Source organism: Lithobates pipiens, unplaced genomic scaffold (assembly GCF_037356315.1).
Source record: "Lithobates pipiens isolate NorthernLeopardFrog02 unplaced genomic scaffold, aLitPip1_a1.2 Scaffold_18, whole genome shotgun sequence".
Taxonomy (NCBI): Eukaryota; Metazoa; Chordata; class Amphibia; order Anura; family Ranidae; genus Lithobates; species Lithobates pipiens.
This window is the reverse complement of record NW_027507758.1, coordinates 232871216-232895560: the sequence shown is the minus strand read 5'-3', so window position 1 is coordinate 232895560 and position 24345 is coordinate 232871216. Positions and strand designations below refer to the sequence as shown.

Sequence of the window (24345 nt, the reverse complement as noted above, 5' to 3'; positions counted from 1 at the left end):
TCTTAGAATGCTGGGACAAAGCAAAGTTTACCTGCTTGGGATGAATTAACATCGTACAAATGAGTGCATTTCCAAAGGTTTTATGTGTCTTGCAGATGGTACCCATTCAGCTCCCATAGATAACTATTATTTTTTTAGATTTGGCAAATTTGCACAAACATCATTTGGCAAAAGGCAAAGCCTAGATTAGTTTGTATTAGATTAAGGGGTCATGGATGGCCAGTGAGTGCGATGTGTAGAGGGGAGCACAGAATCGACACTTGAAATAACTTTTTACTGCACTTTGCTACCGGGGTAATTTATAAACCATTAGACAATCTATGATATTCTTCTCTATAGCACTTTGAAAAAATATTGCACATTTAAGAAGCACAAGGACACTTTATTGAAAATGATATATAATGATTTTTATTTATTTATGTTTGCACATTAACACTTTATATTGTTTTTGCAAATATGTAGCATTGTGCACAGTTATTGATTGTACTGTAACTGAAAAGTATTCCTTGAGGAATAGCGCCACACCCAAACCATTTACTTTATAGCATTTAATAAAATCAGGATTTTTTTCTAGTGATATTCACAGGTGCAGGGCAGCTAATGCAACCATTTACAATAGAGTCCACAGCGCAGAGTACATATATATTTAAAGTTCTATAGGGGCCTATAAGAAGAGTTTCATTCCTCATTTGTAAGAAGTTGCTAAGGAGATAATACCAGTTTATTGGAAAATGCCACAGACGCTCTCTATAGAACACTGGATGAAACAAGTCAACGATATTGTGGAGGCTGAGAAATGGGTGCACATCTGCAAAAATAGATTTGAGAAGTTCCAGGCTAAATGAGCAACCTGGATATGTTTTATAAATAGTAAGGGGGAACAAATTATTGTTTTTTATGGTAGGCTAAAACAAGGCGGATATGCTTTTCTGTCTCTGTAAATCTTGCATGTATGCTTATTTGGTATAGATTATTTGGCTCCATAGTGTTGGTAATTTAGCAATTAAGTTAGCCCCATTCTTAGTATTTTTTTTTCTCTCCTTTGGGCATTTCTTTTTAATGAATCTGTAATATATGTATTATTGATCAACCTAATCAACCTAAAATCTGTAGTTTGTGTTTCTATGTATTTTGGTTATTCTTCCTAGTTTGTATATGAACTGTTGTATTAATAATGAAGTAAAGATTATATAAAAAAAAAGAAACAGAAATTATATCAAAACTATGTGCATGTAATAAATGATATTACTAATAAGTTCATTCTGATTGATAAAAAGCATATTTAGTTTTGTTATATTGAGATACTTAACAGTCTCTTTTGTTCATTTAGAATAAAACATAAGTACAATTAATGCATTAATTTGCTTTCATTGTCTGTTCAATCCATGAGATAAAGCGAGACACACGTACATAAACACTTGGCTTCATGGGCTGAGCACAGCCAAGACCCCACGAGGTTACTCCTTGTAAAACATACTTTTCCCCATCAAAGCAAGACAAAGGTCCTCCACTGTCACCCTGAAAGAAAGGAGAAATGCTTAAAATTTTCAGTATACATTTAAGTGTAAAATTTGTTTCTATGAAGATGGTATCTCTCTTAATTGTCATATAGGATTTTCCCCAGTCCCCTCCCAACATTTTATGAGTTTGGAAGTATGAGAAGTTGCAACTAAATGTAGCATCCTCTAGTGTGCTACTGGAATAGTGCGTTCAAATTTATTGACTCATGCTAAAGTGAGTCTGAATCTGGGTCAGGGTTTACTGCAGGTCAGGCTGGATGACTCAGAGTGGCAGATCTCCCGTGTCTCCCCCTGGATCTGAAAGATTGGAGAAACATCTAGAAGTTAGTGGGTGGAGGCCAGGATGCTTGATATGCAAACTTAGAGGAAGCTGGCCAATCCTCAGGCATACTGTTCTGACAGGGTAGCTAGGCCAGCCCTTAAATATGGATGAGTCATGCTAGCAGGGGAATCAGGTGGAAGATAGGGTGCTGAAGAGGCTGTCGGTGGCCTAGGAGCAGTCTAGGGGTGGCCCATCTCCAGGGTGGGCTCGGACTGACTCAGGAAGATCCATTCTGCAGAGCGGTTTGAACAGGATGCGTGCCTGAGAGCAGTGGGAGCAAGGAGGACAGAGTGAGTACATCAGCACACCCAGGGATTTTTAATGGGAGAGACTGCCACATGTAGCAAGCTTTCTAAAAAGGGCAGAGTTGTGTGTAACCATTTTTATCTTTGCCCTGGGAGATATTCAGAGCAGCCGGGAGGGCTGGTAGTGCCTGCAAGCAGTGGAACTCTACATAGGAGAGGATGTACTCCTGCATGCAATTTGCTTCGCTTTTGTGCTATTTCTAAGAGGGGGTAAGAACACCTTGTCTGTAATTAAATTTTTTGGGAGACGCAAACAAACTGAAAAATTCAGAAAAATACAAAAAAAACCCCATCAAATGCAGACATTGTGCCATCAATTGCAGCCTCACTTTGCCAATCAAATGCAGCCATTGTGTCCCATCAAATGCAGTCACAGTGCCCCATCAAATGCAGACACTATGACCCCCCCACCTGCCCGCTTGCTGGCTGACTACCTGGTACTTACCCCTTCTTGGTGGGGGGTCAGGCAGTGGGTGATGGTGGCGAGCTGTCGGGTGGTGGGATGAGCAGCGGGTCAGGTGGCGGCTCCTTTGTCTTGGTGAATATTAATTTGCTTTTCTAACACACCTGGGTGGGCTCCAAGCGCAATGCTCAGGGGCTCACAGTTCACCTTTTTGAAGCCTATTAGAGCCTATGGCTCTAATCAGGTGCTTAAAAAAACACCCCCGCCGCTGTAATTCAGACGCCCAGCGTCTGAAAAGGCACCGGGCGCTTGAATAGGGGGTGGCTACAGCGGCCATGGATAGATTCATGTAATGCATGAATCTATTCATTCTGGCGTGACAGAGGGGGCGGCGCCCGGGCGCCCCTAATGGACAGGCCACCACTGCAGCACTCCAATGGTCTTGGGTGCTGGATGCAAATGGAACTTGGGTTGTTTTGGTCAGTAATCCAGCAGTCCTTTTCCAGCAAACCCAAAACCATTGAAGTGAATGCCTAACAGTGCTAGCAGTGTTCAGACTAGCACAATGCAACAAAATACCACATAAAAGTGGACGAGTATGTCTTTCCTTTTCCTACCTAATGTTTGGTGTTTTTTCCCCAGGCACTGAAAACATTTGTTAGGCACCCCCCCTTAACACTCAGCTTAAACTAGCAATAAACAACATATGACAAATTTGGCCTCTTGATTGGAGTTTCTAAATTATTTTCAACAAACCTGATTATTTGTATTTAATTAATTTTGTAAGTAATATTTTTAATTGTTTTTATTATATATTGTAAAAGTAGCACTGATATAAGGAAAGTAAATTAAAGTTGCCATTTTGTGTAGATATTACATAACACCATAAATAGGGGATCTAACTGAACAAAGGTTAGAATCCTCTTACCTGACAACTGCCATCTCCTTCATGGATGTTGCCAGCACACAGCTCCCGGTTTGTCACCTTGTTATTAAGGTATTCTGGGCTGTTACATAATGTATTTTCAATGACAGGGACAGCAGATTCTCTGAGCACTCCTGTTTTACCAATGCCTGGAATAAATAAAAAAATAGATACATAATAAAACATTAAAGCCGAACTACATGTAGATAAAAAAACAACAAAAATTTATGGAGATCTGTATTTGTTATTACATCCTTAAATGTATATTTTAAATACAAAATTAATTTGACACAATATCAATCTTTTGCAATTCCTGTACAGCAGAGCTGCAACTAGAGGAAGGAAATGAATCACATGAAGCTACAATATTGATGCCATGCAAGTAGCAGCTTCCACTCATTTCAGATCTACCCCTTTGATTTAGAGCGACTGCACTTCCAAGTGCACTTACAGTGAAAAGTGGATTTGACTTTTGTAAATAATCCCCTATATATTTTATCTGTGTATTTAGCTGTTTGACTAGAGTTCAGCTTTGAAGCACAATTTAATTGTATCTGAGGCTGAGCACCACAAAGTGAAAAACACTATTTGTTCATTTTTAATATTCAACCTAAATTCACTCATTCACCCATGCCTTAATGCTTTATTTTGTTGAGAAATCATTTTGAAAAGCACCCTCCTAGCACTTCTAATCATGGACATCTTGGGTAAGGTCAGATGATTCATGTAGCATTTACTTCCTGGAATTCATCTGCCCTTAGCTCAAGCATGCAGGCAGGAGGGTGTGCTCATCAGAAAAAGCCACTCTTTCCAGGGCCGATCCTAAGGTTTCCAGCAGAGATATTTCTGTAGCGCCCCCACATAGGCATCTTACTAACTCCTCACCTTTACATAAGTTTCTATGGCAACGACTCAAATACAGAACTGTGCTCCTAAAGAGTCTTTGCTACCCTGGGATCCTCCTCCCATGATCTCTTAATAATAAACAAAATACAGTACTCTAATGGGACCTGGAGGGGGGTTTCTCTAATGGACACAGAGAGGACCTCTGTTAGAGAGTCTGTTAGAAAGAGCTCCTAGACATACTGCAGGAGATGATCAGAGACTGCAGATATGATAAAAGAAATGGTCAGAGACTGCAGACATGATACAAGAGATGGACAGTGACTGCAGACATGATACAGGAGATGGTCAGAGACTGCAGACATGATACAAGAGATGGTCAGAGACTGCAGACATACTACAGGAGATGGTCAGAGACCGCAGATATGATACAAGAGATGGTCAGAGGCTGCAGACATACTACAGGAGATGGTAAGATTGCAGGCATGATACAAGAGATGGTCATAGACTGCATGTCAGGGATATGCTGGCCATATTGCAACCAAAGCTCCTAGGCAGAGGCAAATACGCATGCATAGAGGTGAATTTGCACATGCGCAAAAATACGCACGCACGTTAGCCATTAATACTAGCGTCAAATGGCCTATATAAAAAATATACTAGTGCAGTTGCTGTCTGATCTCCAGCTTTACCTGAGTCTGATCCTGTATCTGCATCTGATACCTATGTTTGACCTGTCTTCCTTGACTAAGCTTGTTTATCTCCAGTCCTGACCCCGGCTTGCCTTAACCACTTCAGCCCTGTAAGATTTTACCCCTTCCCTGACCAGAGCACTTTTTACAATTTGGCACTGCATTGCTTTAACTGACAACTGCGCAGTCATGCAATGCTGTGCCCAAATAAAAATTTTTCCCCACAAATAGAGCTTTCTTTTGGTGGTATTTGATCAACTCTGCGTTTTTTTGTTTTTTGCGCTATAAACAAAAAAAAGAGCGTAAATTTTGAAAAAAAAAAACAATATTTTTTACTTTTTGCTATAATAAATATCCTCAAATTTCTTTCTAAGAAACAAATTTCTTCATCATTCCCTGCAAAGGCAAAGCATAATGGACTACTATGCATCGCATAGTAGCCCATTATTTGTCACTTACCTGACACAGGAGCCAGCGAAGTCGCCGCTGTCCCCTGTAGTCCGCCGCATCCATCTTGCTGGTGGCATCTCGCAGCTCCGCCGCTGTCATTCGGCGGGAGTCGACACGCGCGGCAGCTCCATTTTTGGAAATGCTGCGCTCAGTGCGCCTGCGCGCCGCTGTCTACGGCGCATGCGCCGTAGACAGCGGTGCCCGTTTTCGGGCAAATATCTCCTAAACCATATAGGTTTAGGAGATATTGCTTGGACCTACAGGTAAGCCTTAATCTAGGCTTACCTGTAGGTCAAAGTGGTTTGTAAGGGTTTACAACCACTTTAATATGTATTCTTCTACATATTTTTTTTTCAGCCTGCCAATGGCCACCAATTGCAGCCTTATCAGTGCTCATCAAATGGAGCCTGCCACCATCCAACAAATGCAGCCTGCCAGCGCCCATCTAATGCAGCCTTATCAGTTTGCCACGAAAAGCAGTCTACCAGTGCCTATCAAATGCAGCCTGCCAGTGCCCACCAAATGCAGCCTTATCAGTGCCCACCAAATGCAGCCTACCAGCGCTCACCAATTGCAACTTAACAGTGCCCACCAATTTCAACCTACCAGTGCCCACAAATTGCAGTTCACTAGTGGTCACCAATTGCAGCTTATCATGCCCCTGGATCACACAGAGTGGTGATGATCTCCTGATGTCACGGAGCTTGGATTTGAATCTCCCAAGTGGCCATTGTAACACAAAGTCCCGCCTCCTAGACCAGCTGATACACATCACACTGATTCAATTTCACTGCATTGAATCAATGTTCTTTCTACTACAGGACCTGGTCTAGGAGGTCTGACTTTGTTACAGCACCACCCAGGGGTGGACTGACAACTCATGGGGGCCCCCGGGCAATAGGAGATTATGGGCCCCCAAGGTTTAAAGATGGGTGTTGTCATACCCTCCACACTCCTCTCCTGTACAGTGGGCAGTATCGGATCGGCTGCCCCTCTACAGCTCAGTGCTCCAATGAGTTAGGAAGGAGCAGAGCAGAGAGCTGTGACTAACAGTCTGCAGCTCTTGGCTCAGGAAGCTCTGAAAACAAAGTGATCAGTGATGTTAGATTGCTCAGGTTTTCAGTGTAGAGATGCTGGGGGACAGATACATTATCAGACCGATACTACATTCACCTAGGTAAGTATAAATTTGCAAAAAAAAGGAATCCTTTACTTCTCTTAAAGAGGAAGTAAACCCTGATGGGTTTACTTCCTCTTTTTTTCCCTGCAAAGGTAAAGCATAATGGACTACTATGCATCGCATAGTAGCCCATTATGTGTCACTTACCTGACACAGGAGCCAGCGAAGTCGCCGCTGATCCCTGTAGTCCGCCGCGTCCATCTTGCTGGTGGCGTCTCGCAGCTCCGACCAATGACAGCGGCGCAACCGCGATGACGTCACTCCCGCGCATGCGCACGGGAGTCGCGCCTCGCAGCTCCGTTGCTGTCATACGGCGAAGCCGCGATGACGTCACTCCCGCGCATGCGCACGGGAGTCGACAAATTTGGCAAATCCATTCTTGGATTTGCCGCATTTAGTGCGCCTGCGCGCCGCTGTCTACGGCGCATGCGCCGTAGACAGCGGTGCCCATTTTCGGGCAAATATCTCCTAAACCATATAGGTTTAGGAGATATTGCTTGGACCTACAGGTAAGCCTTAATCTAGGTCCAAGTTGTTTGGAAGGGTTTACTTCCTCTTTAAGTTCACATTATCTTGACAGAGTGATTGGGGGTTGTTTATATAGATAGGGCTGTGTGTCAGTTTGGGAAATGTCTGTTAGCTCTTGGGGGGTTGCTGCTGACTCAGATTACCCCCCCCCCCCCCCCACACACACACAGGCTGTGTTTTTAATTACTTCTTGTTACAAAGGAGTAAGAACCTTCACTGCAAAACAAATCCCCCCCCAGATCACACAGCGAGTGCAGGACACTACTGGAGAAGGGGGAGACAGACACCAGGATCGGAACATCAAACTACTGTACATACACCGCTGGGCAGTGTATGTAGCTAGAAGCAATGGCTGCTGTCACCAGAGTAGCAAGTAAACTCAGAGTAACCTCTGCGGTGCCTGGGTGCACCCCACACACCTGCCCACACCTGCCCACACACCTGCCCAGGATCGGCCCTGCCTACTTCCCTCCTCCAGATTAAAGAAAATAAATGCCCATGAAGACGCATGTGATTTATGACTGGGTGACTGTCTGCATATAGGTCGCGCGAGGCAGGGAGGACTCCTCTATACAGATACCTTTGGGATTTCATTATCTTCCCTGTACTATCAGCTGTCTCATTGTGTCCTTACTTGGTGAATGGACCATTAAATCTAAAACTGCCACCAGTGCCAGAAATACTATTCAACCTAACTGGCTTTTCATGAGGTCTGGGATCATCATTTTTCTCCCCCTCTCCCATCCCCTGTGCGGCTATCTCTGTGCAGCTTCCCATGGGTTTAACCCAAGCCTGGGTGGGGCGCATTTGTACTCCCCTACAAACTTTTTAGGACCTTATAGTATTGCTTTTACTCTACCGGCCCACGCACTGCGTATGATCATTCTCTGTCGATAAGACATTTACTAAAGTTGTCTAAACCTACCTTGAAGAACGAGCGTATAGAACTATAGTGACCTACTATACTTGCGTCATGCGGCCATTTTCTCTGTTCTATGTAATATATTGTATGTATTGTATTTTATCATACCTCCATTATTAAATATGGATACTAATAAAATATTTTAATTTAATTGTTATTCAGTCTGTATACTCTTTGAGCCTAAAAAATCCCGCCTAGTTGTTTTAGGGAGTTCTTTCCATCTGATGTATGACATTATTTAGGCTGAGGTCAGAAACTTGGAAGCCACTAAAGAAATGCAAAAAAAAAAAAAACGAAAGAAAATTAAAATTTCAAATATTAAACACCGGAGGATTTGGTTGGCCAAAGACCAGTGCACTTTTTGTGATACGACACTGAGTCGCTTTAACTGACAAATGTGCGGTCATGCGACGTGTCTCTCAAACAAAATTGGTGTCCTTTTTTTCCCACAAATAGAGCTTTCTTTTGGTGGCATTTGATGACCTCTGTGTTTTTTATTTTTTGCGCTATAAACAAAAAGAGAGCGACAATTTTTTTTTAAAAAAGCAATATTTTTTACTTTTTGCTATAATAAATATCCCCAAAAAATATATAAAAACATTTTTTTCCTCAGTTTAGGCTGATACATATTCTTCTACATATTTTTGGTAAAAAAAAAAATTGCTGAGTCTATGTCCGATTTTGCCAGCAGCACCACTTGACCGTACCGCCTAACCCAGCAAACTGCTGCATCAAACGACGTGTATGACACCGTGCAGGCCTCAGGATCAAATAAAATTTTTCACCGAACCCCTTTTCGGAGATGACAAATTGTGAATTAACTGAAACTTGTTCGGCTCTTTTTTCGGCACTACCCCCAAAGGGGACACAATTACTTCCCGTATCGGCTTCTCTGAAAACGGCCCACCCATGAGGGTCAACATCACCTCCTTCGCCAATTTTTCCACCACAACCCCAGGGTGCTGCAATGCTGACTTTAAATTCCCCACCATGGGCGGCATCACTTCCAATGAACACGGTATCCTGAATCCCTGCCGAAAACCCGTGGAAAACAGCCCCGCTGCTTCCCTGTCCGGGTACCTATTTAGGAAAGGCTGCATCCTTTCCCACATCACCGGAGTCGTCCCTCTTATGAGCAGGCTCACCAGCACGCTTCCTTTTCTTAAAGCATCTGGCGTGTGTACGCGGTTTTCTTTTAAGTAAACCTGTTTAAACTTTAAAACACAAAACCCCTGCCTAACAGCAGACACCACAAGATGCTTATAATTTTTTTTTTTTTTAGCTGATATGGAAATAGCATATTGCACATTAGTTAAAGTTGTCTACTGGCCTCACAAATATTTAAGAATGCCTTCAAGCCTTGGCTAAGGATTATATAGGACAAAGTCTAGTTACTTTTGGTTAAGTCATGTGAAAGGAATGTGTGATTGTAAACTGATTCTGGACAAGCCAGCCCACTTTCAGGAATGTAAGGTAATTCTGCTCGGGTTGGGGGGGGGGTTGGGGGGGGGGGAGAATAAGTTAGCTATACCTCTATATAAACCACACACAGCTTGTAATACATGTCTAGTCTTTAGAGCTTGCAGTCATGCATGCGTTAGTGGTCACCTGTGCCATGCCATTTAATGGGGAGGCTCATGGCAAAAACAGCATCTTTAGTTGGATTAATATTATCTGTAGATAATATTAATATTATCTGTATCTATCATTAATTATTTTAATGAATGTTATATTTTTAAGTATTTGTGTGATCTCTCTTTGCGCAGATCACACAAAAGACCAATGGCGGCCTATCCATAGGGGACCCCCCCAAAGCTAGTCACAAAACAAACCCCCCCCCCAAAAAAAATTATATATATATATATATATATATATATATATATATATATATATATATATATATATATATATTTTTTTTTTTTTTTTTTTTTTTTATATATATATATAAAAAAGGTCCTTTAAGTGCACTGTATACAGGCACCCGACACAGCTGTCTATGGGCAGCATAACGTCTATGCAATCACGTTATTGCAGGTGAGACGCTTCATTTGCTTGCTTTGGATAGTCCTTGTAGCACAAAGCAATGCACCTGAACACTCCCACTCTAAAATTGCACAGTGGCTGCATTTTAAGTACAGTGACGCTGATTGATGGGCACAGTGAGGCTGGTTTCTGATGGGCACAGTGAGGCTGCATTTTGATGGGCACAGTGATGCTGCATTTTGATGGACACAGTGATGCTGATTGATGGGCACAGTGAAGCTGCATTTTGATGGGCACAGTGAAGCTGATTGATGGGCTGCATTTGACAGGCATAGTGACAATGAGGCTGCAATTGACAGGCACAGTGAGGCTGCAATTGATGGGCACAGATGTACAGACCTAGGAACTCAGCACAGGGATGGTAGGAACCCTTCATAAAGGGCACAGTGAAGCTGCAATTGATGAGCACAGTGAGGCTGCGTTTGATGGGCACAGTGAGGCTGCATTTGACGGGCACAGTGAGGCTACAATTGTTGGGCACAGGGGCTTCAATTGATGGGCACAGTGAGGCTACAATTGATGGACACAGTGATGCTACAATTGATGGACGATTTTTACCAGGACTGCGATATTGTGGCGGACAGCTCGGAAACCTGACATTTTTGACACTTTTTTGGGAATCAGTGACATTACTACAGTAATCAGTGCTAAAGATATGCACTGTTATTGTACTAATGACACTGGCAGGGAAGGGTTTAACATCGGGGCGATCAAGGGGCTAAATGTGTTCCCTGCAGGTGTGGTCTAACTGTATGGGGGATGGGCTGCCTGGGAAACCACACAGATCCGCGAGCGCCCACAAACTAGAGTTCCCAAGTCAATATATAATGATGGCGGCTGGTCAGTAAGTGGTTAACTGGTAATTGTGCGGTCATGCAACACGATATGCAAATTAAAGTTCATTTTTTCACACAAATAGAGCTTTCCGTTGGTGGTATTTGATCACCACTGTTTTTTTTTTACTTTTTATTATATAAATAAAAAAAAATGGAAATTTTGAAAAAATATATATTTTTTACATTCTGTTATAAAACATATCCAATAAAAAAAAAAGACATTTTAAATGTGATTTAAAAAATTCTGATTTATTCATAACTTTAGGCCACAATGTATTCTGCTACATGTCTTGTAGCAGAGTGTATATTGATTGGTTTGCATGAAAGTTATAGATGGTATAGATACTGGAATATTTTTTTTTTTTTAACTAGCAATGATGGTGATCAGCGACTTATAATGGGACTGTGATAGTGCAGTTGGCAGTCTGACACTAACTGACACTGAGTGGGAACTGACTAACTGACACTAACATCACCAGTGACACTAATACAGTGATTAGTACTAATACTATACACTGTCACTGTGATCATGACTCTGGCTGGGGAGGGGTTAACATCTAGGGGCAATTAAGGGGTTATCTGTGTGCCTAACAAGTGTAATGTGTGCAATATGTGCTGCTTTTACTAATCGATGTGGCCGATTATTCTCGCTACTTTTCGGGGCTCTGTACCAGGGGCGTATCATGAAATCCGTGGGCCTGTGTGCGAGATAAAATTGGGACCTAGGTATTGTTAAAAAATAAAAAAGCATTGGTGCATGTAGCGCCACGGTGAAATTGGGCTAAATATTGGGTGTGGCTTAAAGGGGGTGTGGTTTAAGTCTGAAATTACCAAGTCTAGCTCTGAGGAAGGGGGTGTGCCCCGAAACACGGTAGCTGTACCCCGTATTCTGTGCATGTCCATGTATTGTTTTTATGGCCTTTTGTCAGTTGCATTTTGTGAGTACCCACTTTTATATAAAACATTTTTATTATTAAATCATTTATGGTAATGCACTAGGTGTGTGCACCTTCCATTTCAATTTTTCTTGTAGTTCCTTTCGAATTCTGAGTAAGGCAGCATCCACCCAGTTCTGGATACCATTATATACCTCTCACACCACCGTTTTATTTGATATCTGTTATTCCACACCAGGGGCGGACTGACAACTCATGGGGCCCCCGGGCATTAGAAGATTATGGGGCCCCCAGGAAATCAGAGATTATGGGGCCACACAGTATACACACACACACACACACACACACACACACACACACACACACATACACAGTATACAATCACACAGTATACACATACATGTTTCTATTGGCTGAGAAGGTACTGGAGAGGTGGGGCAGCTATAATCTCAGGATGTTTAGAACAAAAGGATGTCGGTAAGGGACATTTCAGAGACAGATGTAAAGAAAACACTGGTTTTACTGAGGCTGGCAGCCCTGATGGGGCCCCCTAGTGGCCCGGGTCCCTCGGGCAGTGCCCGAGTGGCTGAATGGTCAGTCCGCCCCTGCTTCACACCGTGCAAGACCTATTAGCCCTGAAAGTGACTGTGTTTTTTGTAAGCCAATTAACAGGTACCAGGCACAAATCATTGGTTGGGACCTGCTGACTGACTTGTGCAGTACCGAATCACACTCTCTACCCAGAAATGCTGGATCATGTACGTGATCCAGCGCAGGGCGCATATGTGCATGGGGTGATCCGCAAGTGGTTAAAACCTATACAGTTACGTTTCTTGATTGTGGCCTATTTGTTTATGGATGTAATATCATTGTTATATATGTATGTCAGTAATGTCTCCAGTGTGTTCACTACTGTACCACTTTTGTATCTGTGCTGTATACTAATACAATCACAATAAACTTTGTTTCATTAAAAAAAAAAAAACTTTTCATTTAAAGCGGGAGTCCGCCGGGACTCCGCTTTTTTTTTTTTTTTTAAACCCTGAAAGGTGCCAATTGTGGCGCCGGAGGGGGGGAGGGTTCCGATGAGCGGAGGTCCACTTTAGGGTGGACCTCCGCTTTAAATCTGCAGTTTCAGTCTTCTTTACAATTGTAAAAGAAATTACATGCAGTATGGCAAACTGTAGACATTCTATACACTGTCGGTGTACAGAATACCCACAGAAATGTAATGTTCTGCTTGTGCACTAAGATATAATATAATAGTTAGGGTTCTCCTGCGATAGGGAATATCTAACCAAAAATGAGATTCCTAAGGGTTAATTACTTTTAATAGGATAGAGGTGCTACAGCTATATTCATCAGAACACTGAAAATGCATCATGTAGGTATAATGCACTATAACCCCCCATTCAGGAATCAGGTTGGAAAGGACAAGATTAATCAAACAGCTATTTCTTCAGAACAGGAAAAGGTAGAAATCTGCTACAAAGATTGCAATGCACATTGATCACCCACAGGGGGAATGTTTTTTTCTCAATATAGGTGGAGTACCTTTTAATCAATTCACAGTTTAACGTCCCACACATGCAAACACTGCTATACCTGCTCTTGTTTGAGACATTTGACTGTTATTAAGACATAATATACATCTTTGCTTTGACGTTATCTGAGGTATGTACAATATTCTTTTAAACCGGGTGAGGTAGGATTAAAATGTGTAATAGAACAGCATTGATTAGCATATGCTAATCATACATCGGTCTCACCTTGTGTATCGCCCCATCCTGTTACATAACATTCAGACTTGTCAGGCACCACATAATTTTCAGGTGGTAGGCAAGCAGGGAGAACTTTATCTGTGATTAAAGCTGGGCTATAAAAGAAACATATCAGGTATATTATCTTCAAATGAACACATTGAAAGTTTAAAGGAAATATACAATCCAAGCATTATTCACATGTAGATATAAGCATATAGATATGCCAATCTAATAGTCAATGCTAATTAATACAGAGGAAAAACTCCTCATTTCAACATTTTTAATGGGCAAAAAGGTTGCTGTCATAGCAGCAAGGATAGCAAACTAAAAACAGAAATGGACTTCACAGTAGGCACTTGTCAACATAACATAAAATGAGAACTTCCGCCCTATGGGTGTCACAGTACTACTTGCAGTGAGCCCACAGGTGAGCAGGTGACACGGGATCCCCCAGGGCGTGGAATCTAAGAGCCAGCCGGTGTTCTGCCAGGGACCCTCTCACGAAGGTTTGGGCTTAGCTGCGTACTGACCCCAGGTCACGATCCCTGGGTTCACCCTGCTCACTAGGGAAGTACCAGAAGACACTGTTAGGCAAGAATGGATGGATGAAGCAAAGGAGAGCCGGATAGTGAGCCAAGGTCAGGGCGGACTGCAGAGAACATAATCAGAACAAGCTGGGTCAGTACACAAGAGATCAGTTCACGAGAGGTCAGGTAAAACAGGATACACAAGGGAGCTTCAGAAACAAATGTTGCTCAAGCAATGGTAGCTGGGCGAGGAATCAAGTGACACATTTTGGAGAACCGATCCACCACTACCCAGATGACTGTAGAACCTGTTGAGGGAGGCAGATCTGAGATAAAATCCATGGCAATACAACGCCAAGGTACATCGGGCACTGGTAAGGGCAAAAGCAACCCAGCAGGGGCAGACGTGTAAGATTTGGAAAGTACACAAACCGTACAAGCTTGAATGTATTCCTTACGAAGAGAAGGCCACCAATAATAACGCTGAAGAATATCACAAGTATGAGGTATGCCAGAATGTCCAGAGAACTTGAAGTTATGTGCCTAAGCAAGGAGTTTAGGACAAAGTGTTTTACCAGGAGGAGGCTGCGTAGACTTGAGCTGAGTGGTGGCTAGAATATGATGCGGAATGATGAGACCAGGATCTAGGTGATTCTCAGAATCATTGACGTCAAACGACCTGGACAAGGTATCGGCTCGAAAGTTCTTGGCACCTGGACGGAAAGTAATGTTAAAATTGAAGCGGGCGAAAAAGAGGGCCCAGCGAGCATGACGTGGGCTCAAGCGTTTCGCGAATTGTAAATACTGCGTCCCCAATGGTATAGTTTTTCTCTGCATCAGAAAACTTATTGGAAAAGAATCTGCAAGGTTGAGACTTGCCCTGCTGAGCTTGGAGTGGGACGGCACCGACTCCTACAGAAGAGGCATCTACCTCCAAAGAAAAGGGTTTAGTAATGTCCAGGCTTAGAAGAATAGGGGCGGAGAGGAAGGCTGCCTTCAGTTTGTGGAAAGCTTCAATGGCTTCAGGGGACCAGAGCCAAGCATTGACACCTTTGCGGGTAAGAGATGTAATAGGAGCCACCAAGGCGGAGTAGTTACAAATGAATTGGCTATAGTAATTGGTGAAGCCCAAAAAGCATTGGGTGGCTTTAAGACCAGAGGGCTGGGGCCACTCGGAGATGGCCCGAAGTTTGGCTGGGTCCATGAGGAGGCCTTGTGACTAGATTATATAGCCCAGAAATGGAACTTGTGTTTGTTCAAATAGACACTTCTCCAATTTTGCATATAGACAATTGTCCCGTAGACGCTGTAGCACAGTTTTTACATGAAGACGATGGGTAGGTAAGTCTGGAGAGAAAATAGGAATATCATCTAGATATACAATAACACAGACATACAGAAGGTCACGAAAGATCTCGTTAACAACATTTTGGAAGACCGCTGGGGCATTGCATAACCCGAAGGGCATCACAAGATACTCATGTCCATCCCTGGTGTTAAAGGCGGTCATCCATTCGTCTCCTTCCCGGATTCTTATTAAATTGTAGGCCCCTCTAAGATCCAATTTAGTAAAAACATGAAAACCTCGCAGAGGAAAGAGGGACGATACCTCATGTTTTTTGGTCTTCTCCAAGACTGGGGTACTTCTGGAGGGAAGTACAGCGGATAGTACAGAAATTTACTGAGTTCAACCTTCCGGAAGACCCGGCCCTATTCTTGTTACATTTTTCAAATATACCAAGGAAAACATATTGTAAATCAATTTTGCACCATCTTATTAACCACTTAAGGACCGCCGTATTGCCATTGTACGTCATCACAATGGCACAGGCAGGCACAAGCACGTACATGTACGTGCCTGCCTTCCAGCGGGTGCGGGGTCCGATCGCACCCCCTCCCGCTGGATACGGCGGTCCGTTTCCCTCCGGGAGCGTTCCGTGATGAGGGGATGGCCGTTGGTTTTCGGCCACCCCCTCTGGATCGCTCCTGGCCAATGAGAAGCTTCCTCCCACTGTGTATTGTTTACACAGGAAGGAGGAAGTGATGTCATTCTCCTCGGGGCGGTCTTTTTGACCGGACTACGAGGAGAAGACACAAAGTAAGTGTGCACCAACACTACACTGACATGTAGGTACACACAGGCACACAAACCCCCCCCCCGATCTCCCCCCGATCGCCCCCCGATCCCCCCCTGCCCCCCCCCCAGTCACAGTGTCACTGATTGCAGTGATCATTTCTTTACTGATCACTGCATTCAGTGTCAGTTGTGACAGTAAAAACTGGTTTTTATAGCGCTAGGTACCCCGATATACTACCCAATAATGGTTTTAACCCCCTGATTGCTGCTAGTTAACCCTTTCACCCCCTTTTGCCAGTGTCACTAAGCGATCATTTTTCTGATCGCTGCATTAGTGTCGCTAGTGTCGCTAGGTAGCTAGTTATTTTTTTAGGTTCACCGCCAGGTTTTTATAGCGCTAGGTACCCCGATATACTACCCAATTATGGTTTTAACCCCCTGATTGCCGCTAGTTAACCCTTTCACCCCCTTTTGCCAGTGTCACTAAGCGATCATTTTTCTGATCGCTGCATTAGTGTCGCTACTGTCGCTAGGTAGCTAGTTATTTTTTTAGGTTCACCGCCAGGTTTTTATAGCGCTAGGTACCCCCATATACTACCCAATTGCCCCTAGTTAACCCTTTCACCAGCGATCACAGTATAAGTGTCACTGGTGACGCTGGTTAGCCAGTTAGTTATTTAGGTTCCCCGTCAGGTTTTTATATAGCGCCAGGGACCCCCATATACTACCTAATAAAAATTTGAACCCCCTGATTGCCCCTAGTTAACCCTTTCACCACTGATCACCGTATAAGTGTTACGGGTGACTCTGGTTAGTTTGTTTTTTATAGCATCAGGGCACCCACCATTTATTACCCAATAAAGGTTTAACCCCCTGATCACCCGGCGGGTGATATCAATTAGGTTTTAGGGTCAGGGTCTGCGTCGCCCCAGGCAGCGCTAGGTTAGTGCCAGTACCGCTAACACCCACGCGCAAAGCATAAACCTCCCGTAGTGGTATAGAATCTGAACAGATCAATATCTGATCTGATCAGATCTATACTAGCGTCCCCAGCAGTTTAGGGTTCCAAAAAAACGCATTGTTAGCGGGATCAGCCCAGATACCTGCTAGCACCTGCGTTTTGCCCCTCTGCCCAGCCCACCCAAGTGCAGTATCGATCGATCACTGTCACTTACAAAACACTAAACACATAACTGCAGCGATCGCAGAGTCAGGCCTGATCCCTGCGATCGCTAACAGTTTTTTTGGTAGCATTTTATATTTAAATCCGGAAGGCAGTGCTTGGTTTTTGGGGGCCCGTACGTGGCTAGGCTCCCAAAAAGTCCCCCACATGTGGTATCCCCATACTCGGGAGAAGCAGCAGAATTTATTTTGGGGTGTAATTTGACTTATGCCCATAGCATGTGTGAGTAATATATCATTTAGTGACAACTTTGTGCAAAAAAAAAAAGTTTGTAATATTCCCGCAACTTGTGGCAAAATATAAAATATTCCATGGACTCAACATGCCTCTCAGTAAATAGCTTGGGGTGTCTACTTTCCAAAATGGGGTCATTTGGGGGGGGGTTTGTGCCATCTTGGCATTTTATGGCCTTCAAAACTGTGATAGGTAGTGAGGAGTAAAATAAAAAAATGTATGCCCTTAGAAATCCTGAAGGCGGTGCTTGGATTTCGGGGTCCCGTACGCGGCTAGGCTCCCAAAAAGTCCCAAAAAGAGAAGCAGCAGAATGTATTTTGGGGTGTCATTTCACATATGCCCATGGCATGTGTGAGCAATATATCATTTAGTGACAACTTTTTGTAAAATTTTTTATTTTTTTTTGTCATTATTCAATCCCTTAGGACAAAAAAAAAAAATATTCAATGGGCTCAACATACCATCAGCAATTTCCTTGGGGTGTCTACTTTCCAAAATGGGGTCATTTGGGGGGGGTTTGTACTGCCCTGCCATTTTAGCACCTCAAGAAATGAGATAGGCAGTCATAAATTAAAAGCTGTGTAAATTCCAGAAAATGTACTCTAGTTTGTAGACGCTATAACTTTTGCGCAAACCAAAAAATATACGCTTATTGACATTTTTTTTACTAAAGACATGTGGCTGAATAAATTTTGCCCTCAATGTATGACTAAAATTTAGTTTATTCAATTTTTCTTATAACAAAAAGAAGAAAATATATTTTTTTTTCAAAATTTTCGCTCTTTTTCCATTTATATCGCAAAAAATAAAAATCGCAGAGGCAATCAAATACCATCAAAAGAAAGCTCTATTTTTGGGAAGAAAAGGACGCAAATTTCGTTTGGGTGCAATATTGCATGACCGCGCAATTACCAGTTAAAGCAGCGCAGTGCGAAATTGGAAAAAGACCTCTGGTCCTTAAGGTGTTTATTGGTCCGGGGCTGAAGTGGTTAATGCCGCTAGATCTTGTATTACACAACAGTGGCTGGATACGAGACCTCCAACAATATTTTCGGGGGTTCACACGAATTGAAGAGGTGAATAGGATGGAAGAGTTGCTATTATTGGCTCATAACCGATATGAGACTTACCTAGAAACATGGGCCCAATGGAATATACTTAAATCTTCGGAGGAAGGGAAGCTTCTCTTTGTACCCGGAGGATATTGGAGAGGGTTGGAAAGAGAGAGCTGACTGGGGCCTCCACACCTCCCCTGTCGATGGTTAGACCTGGATAGATCTGCTTGTGACTCAATCTTATCATTTCCCTTTTTTTTTTCTGCTTGTTTGTTTCTATATTGTGTTTTGTTGGGTTTTGCTTTTTTTTTTAGTTTGAGGCTACTTTACTTTACTAAGAAAAAGGGTTGTCTAAGTATAAAGGGGGAAATAGGACATATGGAGCACAGAATATGGTTTACTTTAATATAAAAGTTGTTGGTGTACTTAAGATAGAATTATCCTGTATTTTTGATTATGATTGGATCTGATTAGTCTCTATATGTCTGAAATATATGATTAATGAATTGTTATGTATTGGTATACTGGACAAGTTAAAATAAAGAAATTGAAAAAAGAAATTTATCTTCTAATGAAAAAAAAAAATTAATATTTTTAACATTTTAAATTTAAAAATAAATTAAAGCTTTTAAAATTTCTATGGATATCTTTATATATTTATTGATTAATTTCAATTTTTGAGGAGCGAACAAAAGAGTGAGGTGGGTTGGAAGGAGGTGGTATCAGGAATTGGTTAGATAGACACTGGGATTGGTGGCCAACATTCATTACAAATCTGAACTATTACACATACACTGTAGTGAGAGGAATTTGGATGTAGCAAAAACAGCAGCAGCACAACCACCACATCAGGAACAGGGTTTGCTCTTAATTCTGTAAATATGTACTCTGTCACAGGCAAAGAAACTTGGTTGCATGCGGTAGCCAATCGGTGGAAGCTGGCAAAGGACTTTGGAATGCATCTGCGATCCAAGCATGGATCATTTTGAAAAAGTTCAAGCAGTAACCATTGCTTGTGGACAGGCAGATGCATCTGTCAATTACCACCACCCCTGCAGCTGTGCTGAACACCTTTTCTGATAAGATATGCGCAGAAGAGCAGGCTAGCACCTCCAGCCCATGTTTTTCATGGTCCACTTAGACCCCCAGTAGTCCATAGGGTATTTGAGGATGTTGGTATCCAAACTGGAGATGACATACTCATTGACCGTCATGGACAAACCATGCTTTTGTGTGCTATGTAGGGCTAGGCCTGCCTTCTGCTGCCTGAAGTGAGTTTGCAACATCTATTTTAGATGAGCTGCTGATGGTGCTACTGCTGCTGCCTACTGCCTGCTGATCTGCCTTTGGTAGCAGAGCTGCAAAGGGTAACAGAGGAAGCCCTGCCACCATCAGGAAAGGCTTTGAGCAGCCACCCTAAAAACAGCTCCTCATAGTAACCCCTTTTTTCTTCCCTTTCGCATGGTGGAATGCATTTGGCCATTTTGGATCTGTGAGGCTGGCAGAAAGCCCTTGAATGGTTCATCACCAAAGATTGGAAAAGACCTCAGATCAGAGAAAGAAGGGTTGAATACAATTTATTTAAATAATTAATTTTGTTTGATATATACAACATACATACAGTACATACATAAAATAATCAATTTGGAATTTAAATTGATTGAACTCTCCAGGGTTAAGTTCTACATGGGGCCAAGCCTGCCACCTGTGGTGTTTGTGGTTTACAGTAGATAGTGTTAAATATTAGGTTAAGGGGATGTCCTTGGAAAAGGACTCTGAGCTAGGTCCCACTTATACCTTTAAAAATATTGTAGTGTAGCACCCTGTTCTTAGGCAATGTTGCTGGCAAATTTAGTTTGCTTGGTAGTAACCAGCCTGACTGATTGTTAGGGAGATCCACTGACCTTTCCCTAAGTCAGGGTTTCATGCACCTCTGTCTTCTGTCACTAGGTGGCATTGTTACCTGGGACATTAGATGGACAAGGGCATAGTACATCCTGACTAGGAGTGGATGGGTTGTCTCAGCCAGTTGGCAGGGAATTATTTGCCCTTGGCCTGCTGGGAGAGCCTATTTATTTGGGAGAAGTCAGGTGGTCAGGGTTCCGTGCCACCTGGATGGCTGTCTGGGTGGACGTGTGTTGAAAAGCTCCCGGCTGCTAGGCCAGAAACCTAAGGCCTATCTGGGAGTACCTGGCTGCTAGGCATTCTGAGGCCTATCTAGGTTGGAAGCAAGCAGCAGGGGGTTGGGGCTTCAGGCTTGGAGCCAAACCACGTTGCAGTGGTTCTGCTTGCCGGAGAACCAAGTAGCTGCCACAGGTGAAAGAAAGCAGTTACCATCAGAGATGACCACTCCTGTCACCAGAGGCAAACAAGAACCAGAGTAAGAGGTAAAGGGGACACAGTTGCCAGGAAGAGCCAATCTCTCTTGTTATCAGAGGCCTGGTTCTGTGAAGACTGAAGAAGTACCAGAGCAGCCTTTTTCACTAGTTGGGGGACAGTGAATAAGTTGGGAAAACTTCAGCAAAGTCTAGCTAGGGACCCAGCGGAACAATGTGGGTGAAGCTTGCAGAGGTTTCAGCAGGTTGACGGGACAGTGTGGATGACACTTGGAAGCCACAGTGGGTTAGTTGTGCAGCAGCTCAAGGGATTCAGTGGTGGCTGGGATCTGAAGAACCTAGTGAGAGACTGGGAGCTCTGTGAGAGGATCTATAATGGGATACTGTGAGTTGTGATCGGCATTGAAGTTGAGGTTGTAAGTTCAGCTTCTATAAGAAACAGTCTACAGAAACAGTTTGCTGCAATTCAGCTTAACCACTTTCAGACCGGACCATTTTGCTGGTAAATGACCAGAGGTCTTTTTACACTTTGGCACTGCGCTGCTTTAACTGGTAATTGCGTGGTCATGCAATGTTGTACCCAAACAAAATTTGCGTCCTTTTCTTCCCACAAATAGAGCTTTCTTTTGATGGTATTTGATTGCCTCTGCGATTTTTATTTTTTGCGATATAAACGTAAAAAGACCGCAAATTTTGAAAAAAAATGATATTTTCTACTTTTTGTTATTAGAAAAATCCAATAAACTCAATTTTAGTCATACATTTAGGCCAAAATGTATTCAGCCACATGTCTTTGGTAAAAAAAAAGTCAATAATTGTATATTTATTGGTTTGCGCAAAAGTTGTCACATCTACAAACTAAGGTACGTTTTCTGGAATTTACGCAGATTTTAGTTTACGACTGCCTATCTCATTTCTTGAGGTGCTAAAATGGCAGGGCAGTACAAAACCCCCCCAAATGACCCCATTTTGGAAAGTAGACCCCCTAAGGAAATTGATAAGAGGCATGTTGAGCCCATTGAATATTTTATTTTTTTGCCTCAAGCGATTGAATAATGACAAAAAAAAAAGTTTTTTTTTTTTTTACACAAAGTTGTCACTAAATGATATATTGCTCACACATGCTATGGGCATATGTGAAATGACACCCCAAAATAAATTCTGCTGCTTCTCCTGAGTACGGGGATACCACATATGTGGGACTTTTTGGGAGCCTAGCCGCGTACGGGGCCCCGAAAACCAAGCACCGCCTTCAGGCTTTCTAAGGGCGTTACAGTTTTGAAGACCATAAAATGCCAAGATGGCACAAACCCCCCCCCAAATGACCCCATTTTGGAAAGTAGACACCCCTAAATTTAGGGGTACACTAGTGAGACTAGGTAATAAATGGCGGGTGCCCTGAAACTATAAAAAAATAACTAACCAACCAGCGTCACCTGTAACAGTTATATGGTGATCACTGGTGAAAGGGTTAACTGGGGGCAATCAGGGGGCTTTATGCAGTAGTATATGGGGGTCCCTGGCGCTATAAAAAGCTGCGGCGAACCTAAATACCTACCTGCCTAACTAGCGTCACCTGTGACACTAATACAGCGATCAGAAAAACGATCGCTTATTACGCTGGGTTCACACTGGAGCAATGCGGGAACGCCACGAATCCGCGGCGGGTTCCCGCATCGCATGCCTCCCGGCGGCAGTTCACACTGCCCTATGCGAACTGCTGGGAGTGTCAGTGAAATGTTACTGACACCCCCAGATCAGTTCGCATATCGCAGTGCGATCTGCAAACTCGGATCGCATGGTGTGAACACCCATGCGATCCGATTCTGCTGCGGGCCAAAAAAAGGGTCCCGTGCGAATTTGCGGCGGGTGCGGCGGGTGCGGCGAATGGCTGAACTCGAATCGCACAGAGATCGGATGTGATTTGCACTGCAGTGCGGTGCGAATCACATCCGTTCTCATAAACCGCTGCAATGTGAACCCAGCCTTAGTGACACTGGCGACGGGGGGTGATCACGGGGTTAAACCTTTATTGGGGGGGTTAGGGGGGTACCTTAGAACTAAAGGGGGCTAACCCTAACTGCCCTAACAGTTATTAGTCACAAATGACACCCGCCGGGTGATCAGGGGGTTAAACCTTTATTAGGTAATAAATGGCGGGTGCCCTGAAACTATAAAAAAATAACTAACCAACCAGCGTCACCTGTAACAGTTATATGGTGATCACTGGTGAAAGGGTTAACTAGGGGGCAATCAGGGGGCTTTATGTGGTAGTATATGGGGGTCCCTGGCGCTATAAAAAGCTGCGGCGAACCTAAATACCTACCTGCCTAACTAGCGTCACCTGTGACACTAATACGGCGATCAGAAAAATGATCGCTTATTAGGCTGGGTTCACACTGGAGCGATGCGGAAACGCCGCGAATCCGCGGCGGGTTCCCGCATCGCATGCCTCCCGGCGGCAGTTCACACTGCCCTATGCGAACTGCTGGGAGTGTCAGTGAAATGTTACTGACACCCCCAGATCAGTTCGCATATCGCAGTGCGATCTGAAAACTCGGATCGCATGGTGTGAACACCCATGCGATCCGATTCTGCTGCGGGCCAAAAAAAGGGTCCCGTGCGAATTTGCGGCGGGTGCGGCGGGTGTGGTGGGTGCGGCGGGTGCGGCGAATGGCTGAACTCGAATCGCACAGAGATCGGATGTGATTTGCACTGCAGTGCGGTGCGAATCACATTCGTTCTCATAAACCGCTGCAATGTGAACCCAGCCTTAGTGACACTGGCGACGGGGGGTGATCACGGGGTTAAACCTTTATTGGGGGGGTTAGGGGGGTACATTAGAACTAAAGGGGGCTAACTCTAACTGCCCTAACAGTTATTACAGTCACAAATGACACCAATGCAAAAAAATAAATAAAAATGACATTGGTGTCACTGTGACTGGGGGGCAGGGGTAATTGGGGGGGTGATCGGGGGGTAAAGGGGGGGTGTGAGTGTGCCTGGCATGTTCTACTGTGTGTGTAGAGTGTTGGTGCAACTCACCGATCTGCTCTCCTCCGTGTCGGAACGAAAAATACCGACACGGAGGAGAGAATACATCACTTCCTCTCCTGTGTTTACATTACAGGAGAGGAAGTGATGTCACCGGGGATTTCTATTCGTCGGGAGCGATCGCGAGGGGGTGGCCATGAATGAATGGCCGCCCCCTCGTCCCGGATCGCTCCCGGAGGAAAACCGACCGCCGCAGGCACCGGGCGGGGGCCCGATCGGGCCCCCGACCCGCGGGAGGCAAGGGACGTACA

The 24345-nt window shown here is 43.7% G+C and overlaps 1 protein-coding gene across 1 annotated transcript in view; it reads right to left on the bottom strand.

The window, feature by feature from the left end:
- Positions 1–381: 381 nt before the first annotated feature.
- The window catches only part of LOC143986696 (plasminogen-like), a 174111-nt gene continuing 150147 nt past the window's right edge, over positions 382–24345 (bottom strand). The window contains exons 14-16 of the mRNA XM_077485104.1: positions 13635–13741; positions 3479–3624; positions 382–1518 (exon numbers count right to left, since the gene is read on the bottom strand). Coding sequence (XP_077341230.1) covers positions 1357–1518; positions 3479–3624; positions 13635–13741 — 415 coding nt within the window. The 3' untranslated portion in view covers positions 382–1356. The remainder of the gene's footprint in view (positions 1519–3478; positions 3625–13634; positions 13742–24345) is intronic.